This window comes from Hyaena hyaena, unplaced genomic scaffold (assembly GCF_003009895.1).
Source record: "Hyaena hyaena isolate Hyena2069 unplaced genomic scaffold, ASM300989v1 scaffold_19, whole genome shotgun sequence".
NCBI lineage: Eukaryota > Metazoa > Chordata > Mammalia > Carnivora > Hyaenidae > Hyaena > Hyaena hyaena.
Window position 1 is genome coordinate 1,148,366 of NW_024080651.1, and position 11,564 is coordinate 1,159,929.

At 52.8% G+C, this 11,564-nt stretch overlaps 1 protein-coding gene across 5 annotated transcripts in view; it reads left to right on the forward strand.

Moving 5' to 3' along the window:
- Positions 1-2,258: 2,258 nt before the first annotated feature.
- SEZ6L (seizure related 6 homolog like) overlaps positions 2,259-11,564 on the forward strand; it is a 69,257-nt gene continuing 59,951 nt past the window's right edge. For all 5 annotated transcript variants that reach the window (XM_039225009.1, XM_039225015.1, XM_039225022.1 and 2 more), the window contains exons 1-4: positions 2,259-2,963; positions 4,261-4,394; positions 6,664-6,856; positions 8,839-9,024. In XM_039225009.1, the coding sequence (XP_039080940.1) occupies positions 2,321-2,963; positions 4,261-4,394; positions 6,664-6,856; positions 8,839-9,024 (1,156 nt within the window). In that variant the 5' untranslated portion in view covers positions 2,259-2,320. The remainder of the gene's footprint in view (positions 2,964-4,260; positions 4,395-6,663; positions 6,857-8,838; positions 9,025-11,564) is intronic.

Consider the following 11,564-nt stretch of genomic DNA (forward strand, 5'->3'; position numbering starts at 1 on the left):
AAGCACACTGATGGGCTTTGTGTCTTTTGTCACCTCCTCCTCTCCTCCCTCACCCCCCTCACTTATGATCAAGGGGACATTTTCTGTGACAGGACTGGCAGAAACAAATGTAGCCACAGGACCCAGGAAAAGTCACAAGCCAGTGTCAGGATCGAAGCATCCACTGTGTCCTTTCTAGAAAGATTAACTCTAAGAATAATTGCCAATTACCTGATCAACAGAGTCAGGGCTAGAAGACCCAACTAGTGTGACCTGGCCTGGCCGCCCATTTGATTTGGACAGAGAAGACGGAAGAGACAGGGAAAGCCACACAGTGACGCTAGGGAGTAGCAGGCAAGAAAGCAGCACCCTCTGGACGCCCCCCGCCCCCCACCCTCGGGCTGCAGCCAAGCTCTGCGCATCGAACCACAGCCAGCGCTCAGGAGCCAGGCGTCCTGACCCCCCACCCTCCTCTCTCTCTGCCCCTTCCCTTCTTTCTCATTGCACAGTCTACAGAGATGGTCTGCACCAATCATGTAACAAAAGCAACAGCGAACACGAAAAGCATAGCTCTCAAGCAGATCCTCGTCTGATCTAATCCTACGAGGAGCCAGGGTAGCTCTTTTATGCAAAAAAAGCTTATTGGATTTGTCCAGGCTCGCGTTAAGCTGGGGACCATTGAAGGCAGTACTCGAACCTGGGTCTAACTCTGAAGCCTCAATGCTTCTTCCCACTTGGACCAGGAAACCTGCTCGGCCCCTGAGTGACCTTGGTCTGCTCTCGGTCCCCCGCACACCCTGTCCTCCGGTTCCCCAGGCCAGTCCCTGCCCCAGCGCACCCGGAATGCCCGCCGGCTGGTAATCAATGTTACACAACAGAACATTTGTTGATGCCAGTTGCAAACTGTTGCCGTCGATATAGATGAAGCCGCTGCCACCGACTCCATGAAAGTAAATGAGCCTTTCCAAAGGCTGTGCGGAAATAAATTTAGATGACAATGCTTTAGGGCTCAGAGACTGTGGCTGAGTGAGTGTCTGTCTGCAGAAAATTGACAAGGACAGCTATGAGTCCCGGGGCTTCTGTCCCGGAGTGTAATTCCTCTCTATCTCGAGATCATCATCAGGGATGTTCTGACCGCTCCAGTTTCCTCTGAAGGGCGCAGTCATGATGACAATAGTAAAGACAGGGACAGCGGCTGGCACATGCCAGGAACCGCCTGCGTGAGGCACCCATTCGTCCATTCGTGCCTGTGTGTGAACAAGGACAGCCCTGGGCCATAGGGAGCATTAGCCCCATTTCAAGGCTGAGGACACTGAGGCCCAGAGAGGTGAGAGCCATGTTCCAGGTCACAAGGGACAGAAGTGGGTCTCAAGGAGGTGCAGGTGATTTCAGACGTGAAGCGCCCACCAGCTGCTGTGTTTACAGTTACTAAGTGTTTTCACATTCAAGGCAAAAATGAATCCCCAAAAGTTACCAGCAGGGCATGCAGTGCCCACCAAGGCCTGGCCCCGGCCACCCCACCTCTCCACCTTTCTCTCCGATCACCCTCTGCCCCCCATCAAATCCTCTTTTGTGCTGCCCTCTGCCAGGCCGCCACAGGCTTCCTGCATCCCTCTGTTCTGAGCCTGTCTGGTGATTCAGAATCTTCAAATCTTTCTGTGTCTCACAAGGTCAAGTTTTAATTATTTAGTAAAAGAAAAAAGTGCCCCCCCCCCCAATCCCAGTGCAATATAGCCTTGAGCCAAGGCACACAGCTTGGAGAAAAGAGTGTGGCATGGGCTTGTTACAACCCCCACTCATCCTTCGTGGCATGCCCTTGTACAGTGAACAACCTGCCCAACTGTGTATGGTGGTCCTGCCCCACAGACTGAGTTAGAGGCCTGTTCTCTCTGCCCTGTTAGCATGCCAAGCTTTCGTCTTTCTAAGCATCTATCACATCTAATGTGATCATTGCTCCTTTCCCGTGACCCCTCCCAGTACGGATACAACTAATGCGTGAGACTCCTGCCCTTGGTTTCTGTAACCCTAATGCTTAGCTCGGGCCTGGCAGGATCAATTCTAAGCCTACATAGTCAGCAAAAGGAAGAGAAGAAGGGAGCAGGGGAGAGAGGAAGAGGGAGGGTCCCACAGAGGGAAGAAGACAGCCCCCATCTGTAGGGGGACCTGGCAAGCTTTGGGCGCCACCTTAGGCCCCCAACTCAGGAGGTGGAGGACCTAACCCCATCCCCGGCCCCAAGCTAACAGGTATCTTTTCTCCTCTCCCCCAGATGTGCCCCAGGAAGCAGACGCTGGCCCTTCTGGTGCCTCCCTTCTGCCCTCGGGAGCACTCGGGAGCAGCAGTATGAGCAGAGAGAGCCACGAAGAGAGAGTGACGCCGGCCCCTCCGAATCCAGCGCAGGCAGGGGACGATCTCAGCGAGCCGGGGCTGGACGGGACGGCCCCCTCCGCCGCTCTGTCCACCGTGCTGCCCGAGGAGGCCGCCGCCAAGCGCGCCCTCCCCTCCGGGAAGAGGCTGCCTTCTCTCAAGCAGGTGACCTCGGCCAGGAAACAGCTGCGGCCCAAGGCCACGTCCGCGTCCGCGGCAGCCGCGCAGAGGGCTCTGTCCCAGCCGGCACCCTCCGGCCCGGGGCTCCTCTCCGCCGCCACCGAGAAGCCCCGCCCACCGGGGGACCCCGAGCCTGCAGCCCCCGAGCCGCTGTGGCCAGACCGCAAGGCGGGTGCGGCCCCCACGACGCCCGCGCCCCTGCAGATCTCCCCCTTCACCTCGCAGCCCTACGTGGCCCACACGCTCCCCCAGAAGCCGGACCCTGGGGAGCCCTCCGTGCCTGATGACCCCCACGAGGCGCCCCCTGAGGACGCTAGTCCCATGACCTTGACGGACAAAGGCGAGAACGAGCTGACCGGGTCAGCCTCTGAGGAGAGCCAGGAGACCACGACGTCCACCATCATCACCACCACGGTCATCACGACTGAGCAGGCCCCGGGTAGGCAGCCCCCAGCCCCTCCAGGCCTCCTGCGGCATCCACCAGGCACTCACTGTGTGCAGACGGGGGTGGGGGAGGGGTGAAGGGGGGGAGGTCCAGGCCCCGGCATCAGTTGCCACCTACTGAGTGGCTTGACCCCGTGGCTCAGAATTACTATCCCCATTTTAAAGACGAGACAGCTGAGACTCAGAGACATCAAACAACTTGCCCGAGGCCACATGGCGAAAGAGCAGGATTCACCCCCTTTTTAGGTTGCAACAGACCCCTTTAGCCTGCCCAGAAGGCCTAGCCTTTTCAGAGTGCTTCCACTTCGACCCTTCCGGGTCCTTCTCCAGACTTGATGAAAGGCATTTCCATGTTCCAGTCGTACTTCTGTCTTCTTTTCTGTCTTCAAGCAGAGAAGACAGACGCCAACTGTCAATCACACATGGGTTTTGGACAAATGCACTGTGGCTCTCCTTAAAAAGTGTGAGCTCTGGGTTTGAATCCTGCTCCCTGTGTGAGCGTGGCCCAGACACTGCCCCCACCGCCTCTGGGCGTTGGTGTATGCATCTCGAAAATGGGAGTGAAGGGAGCCTGGGTGGCTCAGCCCGCTGTGCGGCCGCCTCTTGATGTCACGGTCCCTGGGATCGAGCCCGGCATCAGGCTCTGCGCTGACAGCACAGAACCTGCTCCAGATTCCCAAGCTTCCCCTCTCTCCCCCTCCCCCAATCTCGTGCATGCGCGTGCACACACACACATACACGCACGTGCGCACCCTCTTCCTCTCTCTAAAATAAGTAAACATTTAAAAAATAGATAAATAGGGGTGCCTGGGTGGCTTAGTCGGTTAAGCGTCCGACTTTTGCTTAGGTCATGATCTCGAGGTTCGTGGGTTCCAACCCCGCGTCGGGCTCTGTGCTGACTGCCAGCTCAGAGCCTGGAGCCTGTTTCAGTCTGTGACTCCCTCTCTCTCTGACCCTCTCCTGCTCACGCTGTCTCTGTCTCTCCTAGAAATAAATAAAAATATTTTTAAAATTCTAAAAAAAAAAAGATAAATAAAAGGGGGATGAAATATACGGCTCCACAAGGATGAATGGGGTCGGCCCTGTAGGCTGGTTACAAGGGTGCCCGGGGGGATGTAGGAAATAATCGTTCTTGGTTAGCCATCGCTTTCTTACCATGTTGCTGCTGGGACTGAAGGCGAATTACCGGCAGTGGGAGGAGTGGGGACAGGAGAAGGCGGGTGTCAGAGGCCGGCGTCACCCCGTAGCCGTCTGAGCTGTCCTCTGTGTCCTAACTTAAGTCCTTCCTCCAGCCCCCTGCAGCGTGAGCTTCTCCGAGCCTGAAGGGTACATCGACTCCAGTGACTATCCCCCACTGCCCCTCAACAGCTTCCTGGAGTGTACGTACAACGTGACGGTCTACACTGGCTACGGCGTGGAGCTCCAGGTATCCGCAGAGAGGCGCCCTGCGGTGCCTGCCTTTTCCAGCAGGAAGTCTCTAGAAGGTTGTCCGCCTCAGGCTTACTGTTGTCCTCACAGCCAGTTTGGTTCCCAATTTGCCCTAACGAAGGCAACTTGAGCTGGGTTTTGTGGAATGAATAGGAGTTCCCAACTCAGTGCACAGCTGAAATAGTTTGGCATACGCAGAAGAGGGGGACATGTCGATTAATTGTGAGGCATGATACCAAGAAGGAGACTCCTCTGCTACCCCTCCCGAACACACACACACACACACACACACACACACACACACACGCCCCACCTGGTTCATTTGATTGGTAAACGTTTGCCTATAAACTAAAAATGGAAAAGCAAAGTGGCATAGTGCTCCAACATCTTGACTTAAGTCCCCGCCCTACCAGTGAAAGCTGTGTGACTTTGGACAAGGGACTTTACCTCTCTGAACCTCAGTCTCCCCATCAGTAAACTAGAGATGGTAATGTTACTGCTGCATAGACTTTCAGGGCAATAGAACTATGACAGGGCCCAGGGAGCAGTCAGCCAGAGCCTAGCTCAGTGCATGTTACCAGCTATCCTGACCCTAGTTCCCGGTCTGCCCTCAAATGACACCCACCCCCTCCATCTTTAGAAGCCCCTTTTAAAAAATGGAACAAGCAGGGGTGCCTGGGAGTGGGGAACTGTCCACAGGAGAGGAGGGGGGTGTCGTTGGAAAAGAGAGCTGGTCCCACGTGGTGACAGAGCCATTGAGGCCAGAGAGGTCCCGATATGTACCTTTTTCTAATGGACAATAAGGAGCCACCGAAAGTTTTAGAGCTTGTTTGGAGTTTGGGTTGGTTGTGACCTTATCAGAGCTTTGCTTTAGAGGGGGGAGGGGGTTCTGACTAGCATGGGAAGGACGGAAAGTAAGCCCCTCAGGAGCGGAACCTGTCATCTTGGCCCCCAGAGCTTAGCACAGTGTGAGGCACATAGTAGGTACTTAATAAATGTTCATGGAATTAAAAGGAGCCAGAGGAAACTTGCCGTCCATCTGCACCTGGTATTCAGTGGGCTCTCCGCTTCCACCCTGTGTCTAACGCTGGACAGAGCTCTTTACCAGGCACAGAATGCCTTCACTGAGCACCTACTGTGTACCTGTCACAGCTGTTTGCCCTGAGGGATACGGTGGTATGCAAACTGATCCAGTACCTGCCTTAAGGAGTACGTTTTGTGGTTGACACAGACACACTTAAAGGACATTAGGGTGTCATTTGAAAAGGTCTCTAGTGGGTGTTTATCGTGGATGTTGTAGAATCACAGAAGAGGGATGGGCAAGGCTCCTTGGCAGTCAGGGAAGGTCTCAAAGAGAAGGGCAATTTTAGTGGGGCTTTGGCGAACGAGTAGGAGTTCATCAAAGAAGAAAAAAGAATAAGGTGTGTGATCTAAAAGAGACGGGGTGAGGTCTGCCCTGTTTAGACGAGGGACAGAGGGGTTGGGATCCCAGCATAAAGGAGAGGCCTAAAAATCCAGAATGGGCAATAGGAGCTGACTAAAGAGCTCACCTACCCCTACTCCCCCTTCATACAGTGTCTGTGTGCACAATTAAATTATCCCCCTTCTTTCTCCTCCAAGCCTGGAGAGCAGGCTTAGAAAATCAAGTATGCAGTTCCTTGTAGAAGTTCTGGGGTTAGAGCCATCATCTTATAGCATAAGAGAGTGGCCCTGAAAATGCCCTGGAAACGAGCCCCTTACTCCCGCACTTACCAGTTCGTGCAGAAAGGAGAAGAATGAATTCGATCTATGTAAATATTTATCGAGCACCTGCTATGTGCCAAGCACTATTCCAGGCCCTGGGGATGCTGAGCAAATGGGGAAGAATGCCTGCCTTTGTGGGGAGCTTACGTTCAGATGGCATGCCCGATTCTGTCTCCCTGGAGGTTGGGCTTCAGGCACAGGCTGATCAAGCCCTCGCCCTCTGCACCGCCCCCCACCATCTCCAGGAAAACTTCCCTCCACTGCCGGCCTGCAGGAGCCTCCCTCATAGGACTCCTCCATGGAGACTTCCAGATCTCTGCAGTGCCTCGCTCCTGCAGCCTGGGTTTACTCTGGTCCACCAGCCCTCGGGGAGATGCGGGGAGCCTAGATGTTTCCAGGCCCGGGGCTTGGGGCCTCCCTTGACTAGGCCCTGGCTGAGGGCTGCGGAGCTGGTGTCGGCTGTGGGGTCGGTTGGGGGCGCTGCATTGGTAGTGACTTTCTCTCTTGGCCCTGCCTGTGCCCAGGTGAAGAGCGTGAACTTGTCTGATGGAGAGCTGCTGTCCATCCGCGGGGTGGAGGGTCCCACCCTGACCATCCTGGCCAACCAGAGTCTCCTGGTAGAGGGACAGGTCATCCGAAGCCCCACCAACACCGTCTCTGTGTACTTCCGGACCTTCCAGGACGATTTCCTCGGGACCTTCCAACTGCACTACCAGGGTAAGCTCACGGCAAGGCTGACGGGCTATAACCGTTTGCCTCAGTTTCCCTCTAGGGCCAGGAATTCCCAAACCTTTTGTGCCCGGGATCCCTCTGGCAGTTCAGTAAAACCTCTGGGCCCCCTCTCAGAATAACGTTTTGAAAAGCACACAGTGAAAACAAATAAAATAAAGAAAAACAAATAAAAGCACAAAACAAAAGCTACACGATTAAAAACAGGAAGCCAGTCATCTTGAATGACAGCTGTCAGAATATTGTTTTCATCTGTGATATCATAATCTGCGTGCTTCTTTGCTACCACATTAGATAATAACCTCCCTTGGCAGTTCTGATCATTTCCAAGTACTGAGGAACATAAGAGATATGTCAAGATATCTGTTATGATATGAAAATATCTGCGATTTCTCTTGGTGACGAAATCACAAGTTCTACAAATATGTCAGTTTGTCGCCTACATTCGCAATTGAGGAAGGCACCACGGTTCGGTAAAGGTGAATGAAAACAAGCAAGCCACTTTTTTCCCCTTCAGGCTCCTGGCTCCTGAATTCATTTGATAAATGAATCCCGTGGAAGTCCATGGGCTTCTGGTAAAGAGCCTCAACGCCCAGGGGGGCAGGGGGGTCCTGCTCTCTCTTTTCTGTGACAATGTTTCTTCCTTTCCTTTTTGCCTGTTTCTGAGACTCCTCTCCTGCTTTCTGTTCATCCTCATCTTCTCTCTTCCTTCCTCCTTCCTTCTCTTTCCCTCCCTCTTTTTTTGCTCTTTTCTTTCTTCCTTTCCATCCCCCCCTCCATTCTCCCTTCCTTCTGGCTCTCTCCCTCCCTCCGATCCCATTCCCCCACCTCCTGAGCCCCGCCCATGACCTCAGATTACTTCCCTCAGCCACAAGCTCCCACTGGGTGCTTCCCAGATACCTGCTCGGAAAGTAGAGTCTCCGCTCACACATCCGGGTATCGGGCACCATTCACGGTGACGTCAAATTGACCAAACACCTGGAAAGACAGTTCCCTTTGAACTTTTCCCTTGGATGTTTCAGAAAGAGGTGGAGGAGTGCACGAGGGCCTCTGTTTCCTCGCCGCTTCCCAGCATTGCGGCTACCCCCTGTTGTCTTTCTTCATCACAGGCTGGGGGGCAATAGCTCATGGGGCCCTCGAGCTGGATGGAATCTTCCCAAAGAAGTTCCGGGGTTACCGATACCTTATGCAGCAGGGGTGCTCAGACCACAGCCTAGGGAGGAGCTAGGCGAGACTCACATCATCTTAGGAAGCTCGGGGAGCTCAGCATGGCCACATAGAACCTTCTGCCACTCCCAGCTACACATTGGGTCAAGGAGGCTCTTCCTCCACGTTTCCTGTCTAACCCTTATGAGGACCCGTTAGGTAGGGACCGTGGTGAACTCGCCTAGAAAGATGAGGAGAGCCAAGTTCAGGTCACGGTGTCCCTTTCTCCAAGTCACAGAGTTCCTAAGGGAAGGAGGAAGAACATAAACTCACACTGGTCTCCTCCAGAGCCCGACCCTGTAAGTGCAAGGACAGCTATTTCCAAGCTGTCATATCCTTTGGCAGTTCCTGAAGGGCTGCTCATTCTAGATCGGGGCCGGGACCCTGCGTGTTTCACAAACACGGAAGATGTTCGTGCTGGTAGGACTACTCTACCTGGGTCATCCCTCCCCTCCTCTGCCCGAGCACGTGGCCATTCTGTGTCCACCTGGATGGTGTGCAGGAACTCATTTTTCACCCCAGACCTGTGCTCTCTGGTGGGGGTGGGGCAGAGCGAGGACCTTGGAGCCTAGGAAAAGTGCCAATCTGGTGGTCTCAGCATCCACGGGAGTCACAAGAAGACCCCCTCTGGCGATCCGGGGTCCCCCAGGGGCCTCCTCTCTTCTCCTCGACACCAATGGGCTTCCGGGATGTGGGTCACATTCTCCATCTCCTCCCCACCCCCTCCCGGAGAGCTGACTGTCTGGCTTCGCGTTCCTCCCCAGCCTTCATGCTGAGCTGCAGTTTCCCTCGCCGACCCGACTATGGGGACGTCACAGTGATGGACCTGCATTCGGGCGGGGTGGCCCACTTCTACTGCCACCTGGGTTATGAGCTCCAAGGGCCCAAGACGCTGACTTGCATCAATGCCTCCAAGCCTCACTGGAGCAGCCGGGAGCCCATCTGTTCAGGTACATGCTAGCCTCGGCAGCCTGGGCTCCCATAGCCCACTCAGAGGAGGGACCCACCCCAGTGCATTAGACCGACCTTCGGAATAGGCGTTCAGCCCCGGGGAAAGAGGCTGCTCCCAAGAGAGATGACCAGTGCCATTTAAATCTCTCGTTTGTGGGAGAGAAAATACACATAACCTCAAACGTACCATTAGTAACATTCAGCACATCTACAATGTCATGCGACCCTTACCGCTGTGTAGTTCCGGATGGCCTTCGTCACCCCCAGAAGGAAACCTTGCAGCCATCTGGACTCATTTTCCATTCTCCCCTCCCCCTCCCACCCTTGGCAGCCACCAACACGCTTTCTGTGTCTACAAATCTGCCTGTTCTGGACATTTCGCATGAATGGAATCAGACAATATATGTGATCTTTTGCAACTGGCTTCTTTCACTCAGGATCATGTTTTCAAGGCTCACCCACGTCGTAGCATGGTTAGCACTTGATTCTTTTCTGTGGGGCTGTGTAATATGCCATTGCGTGGCTGTGCCCCATTCTGTGTATTTATTGACTGGTAGAAGTCTGAGTCTTTCCCACTTTGTGGTGATTACAAATAATGCCGCTGCAAACATGTGTGGACAAGTTTTTATGTATATGTTTTTGGACAAGCATATTTTCCTTTCATTTTAAAATGTTTATTTATTTTTTTTTGAAAGAGAGTGGGTGGAGGGGCATGGGGAGAGGGAGAGAGAGAATCCCAAGCGGGCTCTGCGCTGACAGCGCAGGCTTGTGTCAAGCCGACAGAGGGCTTGAACTCATGAAGTGCAAGATCATGACTCGAGTCAGACACTTGACCGTCTGAGCCATCCAGGTGCCCTGGAGGACATATGTTTTCATTTCTTTTGGGTCGATACCCAGGAGTGGCATCACTGGATCATAGGGGAATTCTGTGTTTACCTTTTTGAGGAGTTGACTTTCCCACCAGCATGTGTGAGAGTACCGATCTCTCCACATCCTCCCCAGCACTTATTATTTTACCCATTTTCTTTTTACGCTTCTAGCTGTCCTCGTGGGTGTGAAGCTATCTCATCGTGGTTTCAATGTGCATTTTCCTGATGGCTAATGATATCGAGCCGCTTTCCAATATGCTTCTTGGCCATGTGTATATCTTCTCTTTTTTAAATGCTTATTTATTTGTTTTGAGAGAAAGAGAGAGAGAATGAGCAGGGCCCAGTTCCACCATCCTGGGATCATGACCTGAGCTAAAATCAAGAGTCAGAATTCAAATGACTGAGCCCCCCCAAGCACCCCTATTTGTAGATCTTCTAAGTGAAGTATCTCTTCAGGTCATTTGCCTGTTGTTGTTGTTTTGTTTGTTTGTTTGTTTTGTTACTTGTCTTTTTATTGTTGAGTTGTAACAGCACTTTGTATATTCTGGATATTAGATCTGGATATTAGATCTGGATATTAGATCAGGTATATGATTTGCAATCAATATCTTCTCCCACTCCGTGTGTTGTTTTCACTTCTTGATAGTGTTCTTTGATGCAGAGAACCTTTTCATCTTGACAGAGTGTGATTTGTCTATTTTTTTATTTTGTTGCTGTGTTTTAGTGTGCCTGCAAGCCACCTTTTGAACCAAGTGGGTAGCTACTGAGAAACAGCCAGGGATGCTGCACATGTTCACAGCAATCCTACATGATGAGAACTATCACCTCCATTTTATAGATGAACTAACAGAGGCTCATGGAGGTGAAGTCACTTACCCTAAAGTCACCAGATAGAAACTGAAATGAGTCCAGAACCTTTCTCTCCTGAGCCATGTTTCTCAAAACGTAATCTGCAGACCAGCAAGCTTATTACAGATGCTTCGTCCCGGGCCCCCCAAGGCACCGCCTAGATCCAAATCTACACTGTAACCTGCCCTTGTGTGAGTCATGTGCACATGACAGATGCAAATGCCCTGGGTTTCGCCACACTGTCTCTGCACCCGCAGTCATGGGCTCGACCATCCTCAGCTCTCAAGAGAGCGAAACCCTGATAGAGTCTCAAAAGTTCCGATGGTGGTCAGGACAGCGGAGGTTGCCTGTAATAAATAACTGAGCACCTACTGTGTGCCAGGGCATGAGCCATAGACAAAGAGAATCCTGGGAATAATAATAAGCTATTCCCTCTCGCCAGGCATTCAGAGTCAGTGGAATCCAAAAACCAAACGAGACCTGATGACAAATTCTGAGCTTTGATTGCTGCAATATTGTTCCCCCAAGGCCCTTTGGAATTTGTCTTCTCTTCTTTCTAACGGAAGGAAAAAATCCAAACCATAGGGCAGTTGGTCTCAGGGCCTCTCGCGCGTTAATTTTTATCTATGTGTGAAATCAGAGAGGAATTAAGCCTCATTTTGTGCTAAGAAAGATGGATGGGGAGCCACGGCTGGTAAATTGAGGCCAAACAGAGCCATCAGTTGGCTTAATAAGGCAAGGAACGGGAGCAGAGAGGCAGCAGACGGGCAGCAGCTTGGGGCGGACAGATGGCCAGGGCCCCCACCGGGGACAGTGTCCTC